The following is a 21512-nucleotide window of genomic DNA, read 5'->3' as shown; positions in this document are numbered from 1 at the left end:
GCCGCCGCCGCCGCGCCCGCCTTCCGCCAGCCGCTCCGGTGCTCCCGGCGGCGGGCAGAGCGCGGCAGGGCAGCCAGCGGAGCCGGGCCCCGCCGCGCCGGCCGGCCGCCCATGTGCCGCGCGCCGCCGAGCTGACCTCACGCACAAAAGGCGGGCCGGGAGGCGACGGGCCGCGCCTGGCAGCGCCTCCCATGCACCGTGCGCAGCCCCCCGCGGCGGCTCGGCCCCGGGCCATGAGGGCGGCGTAGCTCCGACACCGCCGCGCTCGGCCCGGCCCGGCCCGGCCCGGCCCGGCGCGGCCGGGGGCAGCCGCGACCCGGCGGCGGCGCGGAATGGCAGGAGGGGGCGGCGCCCCCTGGCGGGCGGGCGGGCGCCTCCCGCCGCTCGTGGTGCTGCTGGTGCTGCTGGCGGGGGCGGCGGGCGAGGAGATCAACGCCGAGGTGAGCACGGGCCCGGGGCTCCGCACCCCCCGCACCCCCGGCCCGCACCGGCACCTGCGGGCCCGCCGCACCCGGCCGGGGCAGGTGCAGGCGGGGAACGGGAGGGTGCGGTGCGGATCGCCCCCGGGGTGGCGGGCGGCGGGCGCGGGGTGTGGGGAGGAAGCGCTTTGTGCCCGGCGGGGGAGGGGGTGAAAGGGCTTTTGATAAAGGCTCTGCTCCACCACCCTGCCGGGGAAGGGGAGTGAGGGTAGAAGAATTTAATAGTTTTAGTGTTTTTAGCAATTGAAAACATTAAGCCGTTTTTTGGGGGGGGGGGGAAAAGTGATAGGAAAAGAATTGGCTTAGGAAAATAATTGGGATAGGAAAAGGATTGGAGAACCTGGAGAACAAGACTTGGAAAAGGAAAAAGACTTGGAAGAGTAATACTTGGAAAAGGAAAAAGAATTGGAAGGAATTTAGAAAAAAAAGCTTGAAAGAATAAAAGGAAAACCCCCCTAATTTGGAAAATATAAGTGAAAACTAGGAGGAAAATAAAAGTTACAAAAGAGTAATAATAAAGATAAAAATAAAATGCAATTAAAGCAGACAAGGGGAGGCGGAGGCTGGGGCAGGAAGGAAGAGCCCCGGCGCGCCTGTGCACCCTCCTGCCCCCCGCCCTGGGGCTGCAGCCCCGCAGGACAGATGCCCCTTTGTGGGTGCAGGCCGGGGTGGGGGTCCCAGGCTTCACATCCCTCGGCAGCTCCCGGGGGACGCCTCCGGAGGAGGACGGGGACAGGAGCCCGCAGGCAGCCTGGCCCCCTGCCAGCTGCCTGGTCCCGGGAGTCAGCCCATCCGGCAGCAGCCCCCCGAGATCCCCGGCTCTCCCACCTTGCAGGGCAGGGCAGGGTCCCCGTGCCCTGCTGCCGCAGCGCTGCCTGCTCGGGGTGGCATTTGCCACTGGCAGCTGGCACTGACCCGCTCTGACGCGCGGCTCTCCCGGGCAGGCATGGCTGCGGCTCTACGGGTACCTGCCGCAGCCCAGCCGCCGCATGTCCACCATGCGCTCGGCCCAGACCTTCTCTGCCGCGCTCGCCGAGATGCAGAAGTTCTACGGCATCACCGTCACCGGCGTCCTGGATGAGGAGACCAAGGCGTGAGTTTCTCCATTGTCCCCTTGCTCAGGCAGATGGCAGCTCCACTCTTGGGCTCTGTGGTTTTCTCTGACAGCCTCGGGGCTCTGTTGGCCCTGGAAAAATGGGTGCTGTCCCCCTTTTGGGGGAGGTGCTTCTCCCCTTTTGGGGGCTGCCCCTCTGCAGTCAGGATATTGTCCCTGCTGGCTGTGGGTGCTGTAACCCCTCAGGGATGTTGACTGTGGTGGGCTGAGCCCTGGCTTGGTGTCCTCCTGGCAGGTGGATGAAGCGTCCCCGCTGTGGGGTTCCGGATCAGTTTGGAGCACGGATGAAGTCCAACATGCGTCGGAAGCGGTACGCGCTGACAGGGCGGCGCTGGAGCCAGAGCCACCTCACCTTCAGGTACCCAGGGATTCCCTCCCCCAGCCCATGGAGAGCCATGGAGCCCCTCAGGGAATGAGTGCTGCTCCAGGCCTTCCCTAGTGAATTCTATATCCCCTGTAGCATCCAAAACTACACGGAGAAGCTGGGTCGGTACCACTCCCACGAGGCTGTCCGACGAGCTTTCCGCGTGTGGGAGCAAGCCACGCCGCTGGTGTTCCGGGAGGTGGCCTACGAGGACATCCGGCAGAAGAGGAAGAAGGAGGCTGACATCATGGTGCTTTTTGCCTCTGGATTCCATGGAGACAGCTCTCCCTTTGATGGCCTTGGGGGATTTTTGGCTCATGCCTATTTTCCTGGCCCTGGTATGGGGGGGGACACACATTTCGACTTGGATGAGCCCTGGACGCTGGAGAATGCGGATGTGTCTGGTGAGTTGAGGGCCAAGGAGGTGCTAAAGGTGACCAGAGGAGCCTGGTGGCCACTGTGGGTGGAGAGGGGAGCTGTGCTGGTGTGGACAGGATTGGCAGGGAGAGCAGGTCCACCATGGGTGATGCAGGCTGATCCCACTGGAGCACTTCTGTTGCAGGGTGCTGGTTTGAGGGATCTGCCTCATGTGTCATGTTCTCCACCCCCTCTTGCTGATGGTGCCTCTCCATGCAGGGAACAACCTTTTCCTGGTGGCTGTGCACGAGCTGGGGCACTCGCTGGGCCTGGAGCACTCCAGCAACCCCAGTGCTATCATGGCACCCTTCTACCAGTGGATGGACACAGAGAACTTCCAGCTGCCCGAGGATGACCTCAAGGGCATCCAGCAGCTCTACGGTGAGGAGCTGGTGGGGGGATCATCCCAGTGGTGGGATTCTGGCCATGTGTGTGGGGAAACTGAGTTGCAGGTGCTGCTGATCTGCATCACCACATCCCTTCTCTCACCTGCCTGATCCAGGTACCGCGGATGGGCACCCTCAGCCCACCAAGCCTTTGCCCACCGTGACACCCCGGAGACCTGGCAGGCCAGACCAGAGACCCCCTAAACCTCCCCCTCCGGGGAAACCAGACCGACCACCCAAACCTGGCAGCCCAGACCGACCTGACCAGTACGGCCCCGACATCTGCGATGGGGACTTCGACACGGTGGCGGTGCTGCGTGGGGAGATGTTTGTATTCAAGGTGCCTGCCAGGACCCACTTCTGCCCCTTCCTTGGTCATGTCATCAGTCTGTGGGTGGGAGGACCCCTCAGCAAGGTGACTGTGTCCCTGTGTCCTGCCCATCCTCTGCCAACACCCTGTTTCTTTCCAGGGCCGGTGGTTCTGGAGAGTCCGGCACAACCGGGTGCTGGACAATTACCCCATGCCCATCGGACACTTCTGGCGGGGCCTCCCTGGGGACATCGATGCTGCCTACGAGAGGCATGACGGGAGGTTCGTCTTCTTTAAAGGTGAGCAGGGAAGCTGGATGGGAGGGCTGAGGTGGAAGTGAGACACCAGTGTCCCCCACAAAGCTGTTGAGAGCTGGTTGGCTTCATCTCATCGTGACCCACCTCCCCAGCCACAGCTGCTGTGTGATCCCAAGGGGTCAGGGTGGCCACAGGCATCTACCACTATCCCTATCCATTTGTGCACCTGCCACAGCAGCTGGGCAGGACCTTCTCATGCCCCTTCTCCAACTCTTTCCCCTCTAGGTGACCGGTACTGGCTCTTCCGAGAAGCCAACCTGGAGCCTGGGTACCCACAGCCCCTGGTCACCTACGGGCAGGGCATCCCCTACGACAGCATCGACACGGCTGTCTGGTGGGAACCCACGGGACACACCTTCTTCTTCCGTGGGGACAGGTGAGTGTCTCTGGGGTTCTGCTTGCTCTGCTGCCTCCTGGCCTTGTCAGGGGGCGAATGTTGGGCACTGGGGACCCCTGTGCTTGTCACTGACCCCCCATCTCCTTCCCCAGATACTGGCGCTTCAACGAGGACACGCGCTCGGTGGACCCTGGGTACCCAAAGCCCATCTCTGTCTGGGTGGGCATCCCTCCCTCGCCCAAGGGAGCCTTCCTCAGCCCGGACGCCTGTAAGTAGAGGAGGAGAGGGGTGGGTGGTGGTGGTGGGGGTCTTGGAGATGAGATTATCCCTCTGATAGCCTGGCCACATGGGGGGAGAGTATGTGGGAGTCAGCAGTGAATCCTCTTCTGAGGGGTTTCACCAGTCCTGGAGTAAAACCTGCTGTCTTGGGCATCTGCAGGGGTGCCCAGGTTCTGCAGTGTCCTTTGCCCATCCACTTACCCCTTGTCTCTATCTTTCCCCCAGCCTCCACCTACTTCTACAGAGGCACAAAGTACTGGAAGTTTGACAATGAGCGTCTCAAGACAGAGCCAGGCTATCCCAAATCCATCCTACGGGACTTCATGGGCTGTCACACAGAGCTGGTCCCAGACCCCAATCCCCGCTGGCCCGATGTGGACCGACCCCCCTTCAACCCTGATGGGGATGGGGGGACTGAAGGTGAGGAGGAGGAGGAGGAAGATGAGGATTACAACGAGGGAGATGGCCAGCCAGGCAGGGACGTGGACGTGGTGGTGCAGATCGATGAGTACACACGCACCATGAGCGTGGTCATGGTGCTGGTGCTGCTGGTGCTGCTGCTCTGCATCCTGGGCCTCATCTACGTCATCGTGCAGATGCAGAGGAAGGGCGCGCCCCGAATGCTCCTGTACTGCAAGCGCTCCTTGCAGGAGTGGGTCTGACCCGGGCTCCCTCCCCAACCGCCCCTGCCCTGCCACCATGGTGCTAAGATGGACCTGACACCCCCTCCCCCTGACCCTCACCACGGCCTCGGCCCCTCTACCCCATTGTTGCTTCAGAAAAGGGGGGATGCCCGACCCCCCCAGCCCCTCCAGAGCAGCCGGGCTGGGACCGGGGATGGTCATGGGGGGGCTGGAGGGCATCCAGGCCCTGCCTGCTCCCTGTGCCTGTGCCTCCCCCTAACTGTGACCCTCAGGCTGCCACCCATCACGTGCCTGCATCTGCCATGGGTCCCTGCAGGGTCCCTTCCTCCTGGGTGAGCGGGCTGGGGGCTGCTCCCCAGTGCTCTGGGCTGGCAGGTCTCAGCCTCTGGCACCTGCAGTGGTGGGGAAGCGAGGGCTGAGCTCATGGCTGTGTTTCCTGTTGAACCACGGGGATACAGGGATGTGGTGCCTAAAGACAGCATGAGCTGGGAGATGCCACCTCTGCAGCCCTGCTGGGGCTCAGCTCAGTCCGGGCCCTGCTGCTGCCACTGTGGGATGAAGCCCTGGGGCACGTGGCCCTGTGGGCAGGGCAGTGGGCACAGCCACCTTGTATGTCCATTAAACGGGTCGGGTGTGTGGAGAGCTGTGGTGCCATTGTCCTTCCTGCTGTGGGGATGCCCTGGGAGGGACTGGGTGAATTTTGTGGTGAAGGGGCTTGTCCGGGGGGTCACCCTGCATGGGGACTGGGTGCCATGCTAGGGGATGCAGGGAAGGGGCCAGCATGGCCAGGGATGTCCCTGCAGCACTCCCTGCCCTGGGGCTGCCACTTGAGGGGGGTCAGCTACAGCAGCCCCCCCACCCCCAGCAGTGGACAGAGCAGCCTTTCAGCAGCTCCCATGGCAGTGACAAGGGCCTCGCTGGGAACACAGGGTGCCTTGTTCTCCCCCAGCCAGCCCTGCTCTTCAGCCCTGGGCAGCCACCTCCCTTCCCCGTGCAGGGCCCAGCAGCAGCTGGGGGACCCTCCTGGAGCCACTTCACAGGGTGCTCCAGCTCCCTGTCCCCACGCAGCCCTGCTGAGCTTCCTGGGGGGAAGGGGTGGCCATATCCTGTCTCACCACTGCTGTCTCGGCAGAGGAAGGCAAGAGGAGTCACTGCTGCTGCAGAGATCAGAGGAATAATCATGGGAGTGGGAAAGATTAGACTCCAGCGGGAGGAAACTGGCTTTATCTGGGGAAAAATGTTGCTCAGCCATTAATGGGAAGAAAAACCAAACCACAGAGGGTGGTGATGTGATGGTCACAGGGGTGGCAGCTGGAGCCAGGTTTGTTCTGCAGGTGCAGCCTTGGGGTGGGCAGCAAAGGCCTGGCACCATTGCTGCCCTGGTGGGGAGGCTGTGCTGGGCAAGGGGGTTGTGTGAACCTGGCCCATCCCTCTGGGGATGGCCCTGTGGAACTGGGGAGCATCCCCATGTGGGATTTGACTCCAGTCAGCATCTTGGTTCCTCAGCCTCCCCTGCAGCAGGACCAGCACCTGTGCCAGCACCTGTCCCCTGCCTCTCTGCCCCAGGCACCTCTTGTCTTGGTGCACCCTGCCCTGCTCCCCTTGCCCTGGTGCTGCAGCTGCTCCTTTGCCCTCAGCCCCTCCTGCCAGCCCGGGTGGGTGGATGGGAGGGTTCCCCCAGTTCATGGATGAGGATATGAAGACTTTGTGCTTCCCCCATCCTTCCCCCTCCCCAGGGCCCAGAGCTGCTGGCTCAGTTCCCGACTGCTACAATCACTTCCCAGCACTGAATTACCCTGGGCTGCCCAGCTACTCGTCAGCCACTAATTACTGTAAAAGGGAAGGATGGATGCTGGCTCTCACCCCACTTTTCTGGTGCTGGGGGGGAGCCCTGTGGCCTGAGTCACCCATCCCCTGCCCCAGCCTCCATCCCTGCCCTCACTGGGCAGCGATTTCCAGCCATGAGCTGATTCCCTGGAAAACACATTTGGCTCAGGCTCAGCACGTCGCTGCAGCCAAGTGAGAAGTCAAAATCAGGAACAGAAAACCCCTGAGGAATTGGGGGGAGTGGGTGGAAAAAGATCTCCAAGTGGCTCAGGGCTGTTGTATTCCATCAGCCAAGCCTTGCTGGGTCACATTCCTTGGCGTTTAACTTCTTTCAATTTGATTTTGACCATTTTGCTCAGATTTGTGCTCGTGTGGGTCTTCCCCAGAGCTGAGGGAGGACCCACAGCTCTGCTGAGCTGGGAGCCCTGCCATGGGGCAGCCTGACACTGCAGCCTGTGCTGAACCGGGGCCAGACAGGCACCGGGAGCTGCCAAAAGCCACGAACCTGGCCAAAAGGCGAGGCAGGAGGAAAGCACGGCTGGGATTCACTCTCCCCACCCCTGCAGAGCTTGCTCCAGAGGCCAGTGCAGATGCATTTCCCACGGCAGATGCATTTCCCACACGGGATGCACTTCCGTGCAGATGCATTTCCGACACCAGCTGTATTTCCCACGGCAGGAGCCTTTCCCTTCTCTCCTGGGGGTACAGAGGGCTCGATGGGGTGCAGGGCTGGGACCCCAAAGCCTGGTACCTGGAAAGACGCCTGGCTTGCAGGGAAAGGCAGAGCTGGACAACAGTGCCCAGGGCCAGCTGCTTCTGGCATCCCTTCCATGGCAGGGGGGGAGCCTCCTCGCTGATGGAGGGTGGGACAGGAGCTGGGAACAATTCCCCAGCGGGAATTCGGGATGCTGGGAGCAGAGGCCCAGGCCACCACGCTTGGTGAGCCGGGACACCACTTCCCACCCCCTCCCGCTCTTCCCCGGATGCTGCAGCAGAGCTGGTGCCAGGAGCCCGGGGCCATCTGGAAACGCTCATGGACAGCAGTGAGGGACCTGCTGGAGACAAAGCCCGGCATTTCAGCGGCGCCCGGGCTCTGCTGGAGGCCCCTGCACGCCCACAGCGGGGTCAGCTCACCTCTGGCCAGCCGTGGGTGCGAGCCCAGAAGGGCAGCAGGCACCTGCTCCAAGGACAGGGCTGTTGGGAGCATGGGGAGTGCGAGCCTGGCTGAGCCTGGCCCTGGCAGGATCCACTCCCAGGGAGCCTGGCAGCTCCCTGCTTCCCAAAAATAGGTTGGAGAGCCTGACCTGGAAAAGACCCTGGGAGCTCAGCGTCCTCCAGGCCCTGCTGTGCTGGTGTGGGTGTGAGGGGGACACCAGGGCTGGCAGGGGCTCTCTGCCCTTCTGGCAGCATCTCAGGAGAATCCTCCTCCTCCTCTGCACGATCCTCAGTTCAGCGCTGAGGAAAGGACCCGGAAAACACAGAGGAAGCCGGGCTCAGTGCAGAGGAAGAAGCGGGGCTGGGATACAGCGAGCAGCGAGCGGGCAGCTCAAGGTCGGAGGAAACAATGCGGGGGATGGAGGGAAGGGCCGCGGGGCCCGGGAGGGGCTGGACCTGCTGCCCGTGCTCGCTGCACGCAGGGCGGAGGCTCCGGGGAGGGCTCGGTGCCAGCACAGCCCCGCTGAGGGGGGGATGCACCCACCAAGCACGCTGAGCTGGCTCCGGTGTGTGTGGCTCGTGCCCCTCTCCTCCCCACCACCCACCGGGCAGCCCCAGCCTGCTCCCGGGGTGCTGGGACCACTCATGTCACAGAAAATCATTCCTGGGGCTGCAGGGGCAACACGTGAAGGGGTGGTGAAGCAGATGGGCTGCAGTTCTGCTTCACAACTTGGCTTCCATCATAATCTCACCTCTAGCAGCTCTGAGGCTTTCCCCACTGCATCCCAGGTTAGCTCTCAGGGTGCACAATTCCTCTCTTACCCAAATAAATCGTGTTTGGGTGGTCCCATTTTGCAGCTTGCCAGGGGAAGCTCTCAGCCCTCTCCTGCAGGCGCTGGCAGGGCAGGAACATCAGTTCTCTGTGCATGCACAGTGGCCAAAGTCCCCAGAACCGTCACTTGGTTTTCCTGGGCGGTGGCCAGTGGTAAAACTCAAAATAAATATTTCCCTTGCCTCCAGCACTGCCTGCCCCACATTAGACAACAGCTGCAGAGGATTAACGTCGTCCTGGAGGTGTAATCCTTCTATAAAGATGACAACATTTGGCCCAAGACATCCAGGGAGATGCAGAATGGACAAGAAGCAGAGTTTGGCCCAGATTTTTTTGATTCCTGCTTATCCCTCTGTAATAACAGCTCTGTGCTTCTTTGCCACTTGATAGGAAAGTGACAAAGTGCAAGGGGACAAATACAGGCAGGGACAGAAGTTTGTATCAATGTCCTGCCAGATAGTGTCTGCTGGGCTGGACACACACAGGATTCTCTGCCCCAGCAGCACAGCAAACTGAGAAAGCTTTCCAGGAAAGCCCCATTGCCTGCTTGCTCTGCCAGCAGCTGCCACCTGCCCAGGCAGAGCCACTGGAGCCGTGGGATGTCCCAGCCTTGGCTCCCAGCACAGGCACTGCCAGCTGCTCCAGCCCCAGCCTGCTGCTGCTGGCCCAGCCCAGGGCAGGTCCCTTGCTCCAAGGAGCTGCAGGCTGTGCACTCACCGAATTTCAGCAGCCAAGCTCTCCAAGGGAAGCTTTGCCTTTCATGTAGAAAGCAGCTCCCAGCACTGAGGGCCTGACTGAAGTGTCCAAGTGCAGAACCTTTCCCCAGCCAGTGGAAGACAAAGGTGAAAAGCTGTTGCAGAGAAGGAAAACTGATCTTTGGGTGGGCCCTGCTCTGTCTGGGGTTGAAACCAGGGTTCCCACAAAGATTCTTTTCTCTCCCACTAAACATGAACTGCAACAAAGACTTATGCAGGGAGGAAGGAGCAGGCCACCCACAGAAAGGTGAACGAGGAGATATTTAAGATCTTTTCTCCACAGGCTGCCTGCAGTGAACTGGGACTCCCCTCTGCCCACCCCTCACACCCAGGAGCAGGCAGGAGCCGTCCATGACTCCCACCTCTGCCCCCACCTCCTTCCTGCATTCCTCCACTCTTCCCATGTAGGAGGACATTGCATCCCAGCCACGTGAAAAGCCATAACCAAAGGAGTAAGAAGCTGAGTGCTCCACCACAGGAGTTTTGCTTGTGCACATTTAGGAAAGGGCTGCTGACAGGATGCCTCTGACATTCTGGCCCATCCACCAGCAGCATCCTCTTCTCCCACAGGAAGAGCATCCAGCTTCACCCACCTTCAGCAAGATGCTTAAAGTTTTGATGGGAGATAGGGATTAGAAGAGAAAGATTTTGGAAGCACTCTGTAAATCACCAAGCATCTGGCTGTAAAGGAAAGAGCCAGTATCTGATGATGCTCCACTTTGTGCAGCAAGTAAACAGGAAGATTCAGTATTTTGTTTCATATTTAAAAATACACAGACGGTCCATATGGATGTAAGGGTTTGTGGCTGGGAGTTTATTCCAGCAAATCTGCTGGCACAGCTCCTAAAGGTCGGGCAGGAATTGGCAGCAGGGCTCATCTGATCTCTGCAGAGGCAGCCAGCTCGGGGCCCAGGGGAGCCCAGCCCCTCTCAATGCATTAGGGCTGGTCACTCAGGGTGAGCTCAGCTCCTCCAGGACCAGGGGAAACTCCAGCACAGGCCCCAGCAGGGCAGGGAAAGGCAGCAGCAGCTCCTGCTGAGTGTTCAGCTGCCAAAGACTGCCAGAAACACATGGTGTTGAGCAAGGCCTTGCGGGAAAGGATGCACATTTTACCCTCCTGGGGTCTGATGGATCTGCTCAGCAGCTCCCCCAGCTCTGGCAAGCTTTGCAAACATGGAGAAAGCCTCACCATGGACTTCGTTAAGGCCAACCCCTGGCATGATATCCAGTGCGATTCCACTGAACAGATCGAGTGCAGCCAAGCCTTGACGTGTCAATGCAAGATGGATGGTGCTTTCTCATGTAGGCTTCCTTGGCTGGGCTCCTGAGAGCTACTAAGCTGTTCAGTTGCTAGAAGAACTGCAAAGGTCTTCTCCAGAAAGCCTTCTGCAGGTGCAATCCAGCTCCACCTGGCAGCAGCTCCAGTTCAAAGCCCAGCAGCTCCGTTACAGGTGTCCGGAGAGGCCACAGAGGTGCAGAGAGAGGGTGCACAGACATGCCAAACCTTTAAGCCAGGCAGGGTCTCAGTGGTCAGGATTAAACCCAGAATCTAAGGCAGGTGTCCCCCAGCAGGCTCTCCTCCTCCTGGGAGAGAGCAGCTTTATTCTACAGAGCAGTAACAGAAGTGAAGTCTTCCCCACTCACTGCACAGCCAGGGAAGGATCAGTGCCAGCCTTGGGGACCTGCCCTCCACAGTACTGATGGGGGCTTGGCCCTGGGCAGGAAAGGCATCATCTACTCCCAGCCTCACCCCCTTACTGATGGAGTCTCTGCCTACCCTTCACAAGCCTTTCTACAACAAAGGCAGATTGGTGTGAGGCAGGGAAGGGCAGCTTCAGCACAGGAAAAGACTTCCGCTCCTGTTGTGCTGAACCTCCCCTTTGATCCCTGGGGAAGGGACAATCTGGCAGCTGGAGGGCTATTGTGTGCCTCGTGCTGCTGAGGGCCTGCCTGAGAGCTGGAGTGAGCTGGTAACCACACAGCCAACAAAACTGTGCCCCAACAGGCAGGTAAGCCTAATTTGTCACTGCTGGGGAAAATGGCTTCAAGGAAAAAGGGAATGAAAAACCCATTTTTATGAACAGCATGAGTTTTTGTCATAGTACCTCAAACTTCATGGACTGGAGACAGTTTCTGTATTCTCTGTGGAAACCTCACTAATTTTCCTCTCTGGTTGTGTCTGTGTTATTCCTTAAACAGTGAGGGTGCTGATCAAAGTCAAGTTCAGAGGCAAATTCTAACATCTGGGTTCTCAAAGAAATTCTCTGGTACCTTCTGAAGCACTAAAAAGTTAAGGATCCATAAAGGAGGAAGAATACAGAAGCAGATTTACAGAGCCAAATGTTTAATAACTTTTCAAGAACAAGTATTACATCCATATTTAGAGCATATATAAGAGATGGAAACAAGGAAATAAAAAATAAAATTGCTAACTTCAAGAGGATACACTTAACTCCACAACTCCTGCTGAATCCCTTCTTTGGAGGCACAGTGGCCACTTTGAGCAAGACAAGATTGGGTACCAGGCCACCTGCAGAGTTTAGGCTCAGCACTTTAGGAACAGCCAGGAAAACTCTGACTCTGTACAATTTGCAGGCCAACATCTCTTCCCAACGTGATGTTATTGCTGGACAGAGCAGGGAGAAGAAAGGAGACACTTACAAGACTTGGCAGCACAAGACAACAGTACTGGGAGGGCTCCAAGCACTCCCCAGACACGTGTGTGAGGCTGCTACAGCCCAGAAGGCAGTGACAGGTCCCCCAGAGGTGTCACCTACAGTTAACACTGCCTTCTACCTCCCACTACCATCAGCCCCCAATATCCTCCCTCAGCAGCTTGAAATTTTGCCTAGGAATCTTCTTTGCTAAAAGAAGTGTCTGCATTGGGACAGGCTGGCCCTGGCAAAGAAGGTGCTTCCTCACAAGCCTCAAAATTGCTGCATGTTGCTCAAGATCTCTCAATATGCCAGCATGTTCATTCCTCTCCCAGCGCTGCAGGAGCAGAGCTTGGCATCTCCTCCTGAGGGCACCCATGGCGTCTCCTTCCCCCCTCATGGCACCACTGTCTGGTACTGGGCGGGGAAAAGATCGGAGGGGACTCATTTTGGGCTAGAGGGACACAAACAGAATCTCTCCTGGAAGACAAATGTGGAGCTGCAGCTGCTCTGAAGAGCAAAGTTGCTGAGCTGAGTCATGGATGAAAGCTCTGGAGAGATGCCGCGAGGCTGCAACTGCCCAGAGTCCTTCAACACAATCAGGGAGGACATGGAGAGCAGCTGAACAGCTCACCCTGCTCCTAGATGGGAATGACAATTTCCATGTGTTTTGGCAGGAAAGCTACACAACAAAGCACCCCAGACAGACTGCTCACCCTGGCAACAGAGAGGGTGCTCCCTGGCCGGCGGCCAAAGCTGGCAGGAGCTCTGCTGCCACAAGAAACTCCGGGTTGCGAAGGCAGCAGGAGGAGGCAGAGGAATGCCAATCTGGCTCACTGCTCTCCCACCCTCCTTCCCACATCTAGCTCACCTTGGCCTTGTTCTGGACAGGCAGATACAGCTTGAACTCGGCTGGGAGCTCATCCTCTGAGTACAGCCGGTCAGAGAAATACACCCGTCGGATGCGACAGTTGGCGTGGATCTGGGAGTCAAAACAAAGAGTCAGGCCATTTTCCACATGCTCTTTCCACATCCAGCTTTGGTGTCATGCTGCAACATGGATTCTTTGGCTCAGCAGCTGGAAATCTATCTCACTGTCCTGCTTTTTTGAATCTGACAGGGCATCAGCAAGATGTTGGTCTGTGCCCTGTGCTTTGCATTTGCATCCCTGTCTCCAGGTATGAACACTCAAAAGATTTGGCCAAGCTCTGGTATCTCTGTCAACTGTCTTAGTTGCTAAGGGGATTCTCTGCTGTGAACCGACCTCTGCTTTGCTGGTATCAGCACTTACCAGAACACCCACAGCCTCAGCCTGCTGCATTTTTAACACGCCCACTTCAGGGCCACCCTGAGGTCAGGAATGAGCCTGTCCAGCCTGTGCTGCCTGCACTATCAGCTGGCAGCAAAGTAGTTGCTCTGGTCCCCCTCGTGAGTATGTGAGAAGGCAGACAGCTCTCAGCTGACTGCCTGCACCTCAGGGCAATCCTGCAAGGAACTGCAGCACTCCCCTCACACCAAGGACCAGGCACGCTCCACACACAGCATTCCTCAAAATAACACACACCACTGAACATGACTCCCTAGCATACGGAACAAGTTCCATGTCCTCAGCAGGAACAAACCCTGCATCAGCTCTGTTACAAGGGGCTCAGTGAAAGCAGGGTAACTCTATTACCACTAGGAAACAAGCTTGACCAGCGGTATGAATAGTCTGTACACTGTGGGGCTTTCCCATCCAGGTTCCATTCAATCACTGTCCAAACTATCTGGACAGTAAGGCAATACACAGCTTTCATGGCATGCCACAGGGAACTGCAACTCTCACCTTAACCAAGAGACAGCCAGAGAAACAGAGGGAAATGGGCTCCTTCATCCCAGCCTAGGTGAGGCCCCAGTCAGGCCTTGCTCCCCTTCCATGGTGCTCTGCAAAGAGCAGGGCTGGCAAAGGAACCCCAGAGGGCTAAAGGCAGATTCCCATCCCGCTGTGCCAGCCATCAGGAACGCGAGCAGCCCTTGGTTTCCCAGGGCAGCCCCTCACCTGCACTCTCAGGGTCTCGATGTAGTTGGTGCCGTAGGCGCGGCGCGTGAAGTCGGACAGGTTGAACTGGATCTGGTTCCAGCCGTCGTCCAGCCGCATGGGCATGGTGCAGATGAACGGCTTCACCCGCGTCGTGCTCTGGTAGTTGCTCGCCCGGAAGCGCCGGCGGACGTTCTTGTCATCCAGCACCTGGCAAGGAGGGCAGGCTGCTCACCCGGTGCCAGGCTCCCCAGGACAGCACCACCCGACTCCAGGAGGGCTCTCTACTCCCACCCCTCCGTTCCACGGCAGAAGGAATTTAACACAGGAAGCAGACCCATTTTCAGGAATAGCAACAATGTGTTTGTCAGCTGACTGATGCCCCCATACCAGAAGACCTGACACACCACATGGCCAAGAAAGCAAAACTGTTTTGGGGATCACTCACTGCCTGGGACAAGTTCCAACACAAGACTGCAGGCTCTCTGGCGCCTTCCTCAGTGGTCCCTGGAGGGGCCTCCCCACTGCACACTCCTCACCTGCACTTCAAAAGTGAAGTATTTTTTCAGGTTCTTGATGATCATCACTAGGAAAGGTAGTTTGATGCCCAGGGTCTTCTTTGGGTCAGCAGGGCACGTGATGTACGTGGTACTGAGAGGTGAGAGAAAAACACTTTAGGATCTCACAGGGCACAAAGTGCACAGCCCGAGGTAACCCAAGTCTCTCCCTTGGCCCAATGCAGCCTTGGAGGACAGGCAGAAATGGGTAACTGTGATCATAAGATCTCAGCAACAACCAGGGCTTCCTCTAACAGGAGGGGGAGTTTCAGAGGTAGCTGCAGTCAGAAAAAGATAAAAGGCACAAAGAATGCATCTCAAATTGCACTTTTCTCACCCAGGGCATGAAACACCTTCCTGGACAGCTTCACCTCCTCAGTATCAAGGCCATGTCAGTGCTGCTCATTAACACAACCTCCTCCTACCCTTGACTGAACAGGAAAAGCCCTCCAGATCATGGCAGAGGCCCTGTGTGCTCTATACAGCTGGCAAAACAGAGGTTGTGAGCCCTAGCAGTACACGTCACGCCTGGCAAGTTTTGTATCAACACTTCTTGGAGGAAGAGAAGCATTGGCTCAGTCTGTCTGCAGGAGAGGAGTCTCCAGTGCCCTTATAAGGAGAGCCCTGCTCTGAATCACCCCTTGAGAAGCCTTGGAGACTGAGCCCGCTCATGGAGCTGGCGTCTGTCTCCCGGGGCGATGGAGACGAGGTTGCTAAGAGAAGCTCCACAAGCAACTCCTCTCATAAATCTCCCTCTGATCTTCCTGCTGTCACGGGAGGAGAACAGGCCCAAGACAATAGAAGAGACAGCAGACAGTGCTGCTTTTTCAGTAACTGGCAGTGCTGACTGAGGCTGGGTATTAAATACTGCTTTTTTCCCCTTGAAGTGATGGAAGAATAACGGGATTTTATTTTTTATCCCTTAGCCCCACTGAGGATAAGAATGAGAGCTCTACAAGCACATCCAGGGAAATGCACAGCACACTGCTACAGGGGAGTATCAGTGACATGACCCAGATTCTTCCATTTATTGACAAAGACATTGCCATCACATTGCTGTAGCTTGAAGATGATGCCTGCTGGGCACTGCCATCTTTCACTCTGCTTCAGGGCAGAGTCTGCTCCCCCAGAGCAGCAGAAGAGGCTTCTCCTACCTGACATTTGTTCCCTCAATCTCCAGCACCAGTGACTGAATGTCATTGTCCGTGATTCGCTTGATGTGGCCATTGCGCACCTGGAACAGAAGTGGGGCACACAGCACAGGCGTCACTTGAGAGGGGAAAAGAGGCACACACAGCTCCACTGACAGAAGGAATAAGACCCCAGGAGGACCCATCTACATTCACTTGGCTCCTGCTCTCCTGGACCTTGCTGTTTCCAAGGCTTTGATCACTGCCCCAGAGTGCCAGCAAGAGTTTATGGCCCAGCATGCTGCACATACACGGAGTGCAGGACTTCCATCTATCCAAATATGCTGCACTGAACACAAGGGACTCAAGCCTCATATCAGAGGCCCAAATAAACAAACACAAAAGAGTAAGAGTCAAACTTGAGTGCTATAAGGGGTAAAAACAAGGACAAACAATACAGGGGAGCCACCAGCCAGCCACTGGTCACCAAGGGAACTTGGTTTGTACTGCTGGGCATGGCTGACTGCCTCTGGGCACTCACACACTCAGGCACACCCCCACACACACTCTCTCCACCAGCACAAGCAGTGCACATCCTACTAAGGCCAAAAAATATATGGGTTTTCCCCACGTCACAAAAGCTCGAGATATTCCCTAAGATCTAAAAAAAAGTAGAAATCACAGCCTGCTGGTTCTCTTTGCAAAGATATGAAAGTCTACATTAGGACAGCTATGAACCCAGTAATCTCAGACACGCACCCAGGACATGGGAGAATGTCAAATACTGCTTCCAGTTCTCACCAAAATGACAGGGGCATTTCATGCACTGCTGAAGAGAGCATGGCAATCCTCACAACAAGCACACCCAGGCTGGCCATGCTTCATGCAAGAGAGATTATTGCAAGACTATTGCAGCTGAAAGTACTACTGCTGAAATCCACCCTGCAAGCAGAGCTCCTGCTCCCACTCATGGGCCACACAATCATAAGAGTATCACCCTGCACAGAACAATTCACATGGGAAGGTTCCTCCAGAGGTCTCCACTCCAACCTGCACCTCCAAGCAGAGTCAGCACATCCTGCTTATGGCTTATCCAGTCTGACAGCACACTACATCCCCAGTCTAAGAGTCTTTAATGCGTCCCGTCCTTGCACCATCCAAATAAGCTGTTGATCCTTTTTCAAAGTCATGAATATTTGTGCAGAACACAGACACACACAGACACACAGAGGCAGTGTGAGGCGTCCCAGCTCTTCACAGAGCTACATGGGTACCCACTGATGGGCAACAGGATAGATCTGTGCTTCCTGTCCCCGGTCTCACAACTTGTAAATGCTCACACAAGCCCACTCAGGTCAAACATCACTGCTGTCTGAACTGCTGTGAAGGTTTCAGTTCCTACTGAAATCACAAAAACTTCAGCTAAGGCTCATACACAAGCAACCAAATACAGGTTGTAGCCTTGGTGTCAGAGGCCTCAACAAGTATTTTGCAGAAACACAAAACCATGGATGGTTTGTGATGGGGGAAGCAGCACAGCTCAGCATCTCTAAACATCCTGAGGACGGCTCCTTGATGATAGCCTGGAGAAGGCACAGGGCCCTGAGCAAAACCACTCTAAAAACTGACAGGTGGGAGAAACAAAGTGATGAGACATTCAGAACTTCTTCTACACCCACAAGCCGCCACACAGCCCAGTTCTGCACGCCTCTGGCGAGCCTGTTTGAAAGGTGGGTTATGCACCAAGAGACCCCAACCTCGGCCCCACAGGGCCCTGGCCATCCCGCTGCCTATGGCCACTGCTGGCCTCTCCTGCAGCTTCCCCACAGCTGCAGCTTTGCCGGGCAGAGGCAGAAAATGCTCATAGTAACACATTCCCCTCAGACACACCCCAGGGGCCCGGTACCGGCCCCGGGGCCGTGCCGGTAACCAGTACCCGAGAGATCCCGCTATCCCGTTCCCGGGGTCCCGGTAACCCGGCCGCTGCTGCTCCGGCCCGGCGGGGCCCGAGCGGCCCCACAGGTGTCCGGAACGGCCCCACAGGTGTCCGGAGCGCCCCGGGGGTTCCGGCGGCCCCGGGCCTGTCCCGGGAGGCCGCGCCGCTCCTCGGGCCGCGTCGCTGGCCGAGCCCGCCGCCTCACCTTCTTGTCCCAGATCTGGAGCGGTTTGCTGCCGATGCTGTAGAGCACCGAGAGGAAGCCGCTCTGGAAGGTGTTCTTGAACATGCCGGCGCCGGGCGGGCCGGGCCGCGCCGCGGCCGCCGCTCTGCCAGGACACGGCGGATCCCTCCGCGCCGCGCCGCCGCCGTCACCGAGGAACTACTTGGGGCGGCCCCGGATGCACTTCCCGGGGCCGGTGACGGTGTTGAGGGAGCGCTGCCACGGCAACCGCGGCTCCGGCCTCGGCCCTCCCTCGCTCCGCGGGGCTGCCGGAGCCGAGCCCGCTGCAAACCGTGCCCGGTGCCCTGGGGTCGGTACCGCGCTCCCCGAACGCCTGGGCTGGGCTGAAGGCAGGGGCGTCTCTCGAACATCTCCGTTCTTCACGAGCCTCAGGCCAAAGGGGACGCCGTGGTTTGCTTTAACCAAGGATGTTTTTTTTGCCCCTGGCGTGTTTCTCGGCCTGGGCTCTCCTCGTTCCTCCCAGGGGCTCCCTGTGCTGCTTTTGCAGGACTGGAGCATTTGCTCCGCTTTGTTGCTTCCTTTAGCTGCACTCATTCCTGGCTGCCCTTGGAGCCTCCTGTGTGTTCTTGCTGCTCTAAGGCAGGCAGGGATAACATACAGAGCTCTGGCAATATTGGGGTTTGATGTACAGCTCTATGGGTGTGAGAATCTCTCTGAGTAGAGACAAGGCCTTGGCACAGCTGAAGAGGCTCAACAGGAACAGCTTGGGCTAGAAATTACATTTCTAAACTGACATTACTTCTGGCTATAATAGTAACTGTTTACATCATCTATTTTCAATGTAGAGACACTAAACAGCATAAAAATTACCATTCTGCACTGGCTTTATGGTTCTTCAGGTTAACTCCAGGCCTCTGCTGCTGACTAATGCCCCATTCAAATCCTAACAGTGTTGTCTGCTAGGTGTGCTTGTCTCTCCCATGGGCTGCAAACGCTCCCTCACAGCACCTGGGTTAACAGCACTTCCTCTTTCCTTCACAATTCCTTCCACAAACAAGTAGAGCACACAAAAAGCAAGGCATTAGTTCGAAATGATCAGCTATATTTAGTCAGAGGGTTAGAGTACACTTTATATGGCAGGATGAAATAACTTGTTCCCTTAATCAGATGGTAGAAGACAACTGGGACAAATGTCCAGCTGCCATTCCTGAACAGCTGGCTCATTCACATGCTTTCCACTTACCACTTTAATGTCATGTTCTGCTGCACACAGAAATAGGTTGTGGTTTCAGATTTTCCCTATTTCTCAATTAATTTTAAGAAAATGTAGCACCCGTTGCCCCTTCTCCTTCCCTGGGCATGTGTGGGCAGAGACAGAACTCTGTAAATCATTAACCCATATTAATAATCGAGGCTGGCATTTGGGAAGAGGTCTCTGAGAGATGTATTTCAGAGACTCACACCCTGATGTTATCCACCTGGAAGATTGGTAGGAAGATGTTGGCATGTTACCTTACCCCTGTTTCCAATTCCCAGGGTGTACAGGGATTGAATTTGGGGGAGCAGATGGAGGAAAAGGCCCATCCTAAGAAAATAATCTGGCCCAAGGAGTGAGCAGAGAGTGCCTGCTCCAGAAATAACTGCCCACTAAAGCATTTCCTTCCCTTCAGAATTCTCGGCAATCCGATGCCTTCAGAGGAATGAGGTTTTCAGGAAGCTTCTGAAATGTTGCTGCTCTTTAGTGTCACATTGCTGGGTGCAGTTATGACACCAAAATGTAGCAGGTCTCTCCAGTATCACCAAGTCTGTGCTTGCCTTGGAGCACCTGGTCCAGGTTCATGGCCTGGGAAATTCTAACCCAGGACACTGCCCTCTTGATGAGCAGATGACCAGGGCTGGGCCAGCTCCAAGGACAGAGTTTGGACCAACAAAAACAGCACCAGATTCAGTCAGTTCCTTTGTGAGCCAAAAGCCTTCACTACACGGCAAAACCAAGAACAGTCATGACTCCTGCAATGACTGTGAAATCCTAGGATTTGTCCAGATGACTCCAGCTGGCTCTTCTACAGGAGCAGCACTGGGTGAAGGGCAGCTGTAATGGGGGAACCAAAAAGACAATTGGCCAGATCCATAACCAGCCCATGCAAGGAGAGAAAAGGCCCAAAAGTGGTTCTGGGTGCTGAGGCAACCTGAAGGCTTTGGGCCTCACACTGCCTGAACTCTGAGCAGTGCAGAAGGAGGAAGAGGAGGAAGCTGGGCTGCTGCTGAGCAAGGGATCAGAAGAGAACAAGGGTGTAAACATCAGTGGGTGCAGAAGGAAGCAGTGCCAGCGTGTACTGGAGCAAGGTGGCAGAGAAAATCAAGGAAGGAGGACACAGTGCCTTGGAGGGACAGCTGTGCAATGGATAGAGCAAGGGGCCAGAATGACCAAAACCTTTCTGACTCCAGACAAACTGGAGACAAAGAAGGATAGGCAAAGAAGAGTTTATTTCTGACAAACAACAGTTTAAAAAGTCACTGAGAGCATTCTCTGGGGACAAGCTGTTGGCTTGGAAAGGATATGGGCTGCAACAGGCAGCAGGTGGCAATGGGGAACATGATCCAACAGCATCAGGAGATGGATAGATCCAAGCAGCAGCAGCAGTGCTCGGATGTGCCACCTGCTGCAGGGACCTCAGCTCAGCACATGCTCACAGTGCTGCTTCTGCCCAGTGGGGGCCCACTGTGGGCTCTGCCATGGGCTCTTCCCTGCTCTCACTGCTGGCCAGAGCTACACCCACCAAAACCAGTCTTGATGAACACAGATGCCAGAGATCAGCACAGTCCTGGATACAACAGTGCTGCCATTAAACTGTTTTTGGCAATGGACCATGCCCTGCCTTACAGCACCAGTAGCTTAAACTTACCTGATGCCTATGTCCACATCTGAGCCCACAGCAAATCTCCATGTGTGACACACCAGCACAGTGCTTCCCCACACCTGTACCCATTACAAGGGGTAATGCAAGGACTCGCTGGTGCAATTCCACTTTGGCCAGTGCCCAAGGCTGGGTGAGAGCAGTGCTGAGTGGTTCTGGGCTTGGCAGGAGCCCATGGCTGAGCTTCCCTCCCTGGGAACCAGCACCAGGTCTCTCTTTCTCAGGCAAGGGCCTTGTCTCAGGGGTACCCTTTCCCCCAGGCAGCTTCAGTATAGGGGAAAACTGTATGGGGAAAAATATATGGGCAATGAAGGAATGGGACAACACAAGAGAAATGACCATGTACAGTCATACAGAGTCCAGCTGGTGGCTTTTAGAAAGAATTTCAAGTGGCTCATTAATACCTAAGACCAGAGCCCAGCTTGGCCAACAACCATTATTGCAGGCAGACTTTCCTGAGCTCTGCCAGTGAAGGACCACATCTGAGAGGAACGCCTGCAGTGCAGTGGCCCTTGGGCAAGACCTCCAGGCTCACAGCTTTGTGGTCATGCTGCTGGGAAGGAGGAGGAGAACCTGAGCCCAAGAAAGAGGAAGAGATGGGAGCTCCAGTGGTTCACAGACAGAGCCATGTCCAAGCCCCCTCAGGTTTGGAAAAAACAGGCACCAACATTAGCACGCAAGCCACCACCCAGGCAGGCACCTTCAGAAGAGTGTGGGGGCCTAAGGAGGGAAAGGAGAAACACCTCCAAAGGTGGCAAGTGGCTCCTTTGCCTCTGCTCACACTGACTTTGTAGGATTTTCTCTTGCTTTCCTCACCCAGCCTGCCCTAGCTGGGCACAGGGAACAGCTCACTCTGCCAGCACTCTCCAGCTCCCTCCCCACTGAATACTCCTCCTTGAA

At 56.6% G+C, this 21512-nt stretch overlaps 2 protein-coding genes across 3 annotated transcripts; one reads left to right on the top strand and one right to left on the bottom strand.

The window, feature by feature from the left end:
• The first annotated feature begins 332 nt into the window (after positions 1-332).
• MMP15 (matrix metallopeptidase 15) lies at positions 333-5289 on the top strand. The gene is made up of 10 exons (XM_054296219.1): positions 333-440; positions 1424-1572; positions 1829-1951; positions 2054-2361; positions 2594-2755; positions 2877-3100; positions 3231-3369; positions 3613-3763; positions 3877-3992; positions 4229-5289. The coding sequence occupies exons 1-10, from the start codon at positions 333-335 to the stop codon at positions 4663-4665; spliced, it is 1917 nt and encodes a 638-aa protein (XP_054152194.1). The 3' UTR covers positions 4666-5289.
• A 6254-nt stretch (positions 5290-11543) lies between these two features.
• Positions 11544-17865, bottom strand: CFAP20 (cilia and flagella associated protein 20). 2 transcript variants are annotated; one of them, XM_054296221.1, is made up of 6 exons: positions 17716-17865; positions 15599-15678; positions 14427-14538; positions 13909-14097; positions 12742-12852; positions 11544-11842 (listed from the first exon to the last, which is right to left on the bottom strand). In XM_054296221.1, the coding sequence occupies exons 1-6, from the start codon at positions 17797-17799 to the stop codon at positions 11837-11839; spliced, it is 582 nt and encodes a 193-aa protein (XP_054152196.1). In that variant the 5' UTR covers positions 17800-17865; the 3' UTR covers positions 11544-11836. The 2 variants fall into 2 exon arrangements, with proteins under 2 accessions (XP_054152196.1, XP_054152195.1); XM_054296220.1 differs by lacking the exon at positions 11544-11842 and having other exon boundaries at positions 12733-12852.
• Positions 17866-21512: the final 3647 nt, after the last annotated feature.

The sequence above is a fragment of the Melozone crissalis genome, unplaced genomic scaffold (assembly GCF_028551555.1).
Source record: "Melozone crissalis strain CALT ecotype California unplaced genomic scaffold, PUWL_Pcris_2 ptg000007l_1, whole genome shotgun sequence".
In the NCBI taxonomy this organism is placed as follows: domain Eukaryota; kingdom Metazoa; phylum Chordata; class Aves; order Passeriformes; family Passerellidae; genus Melozone; species Melozone crissalis.
This window is presented reverse-complemented; position numbering and strand designations above follow the sequence as displayed.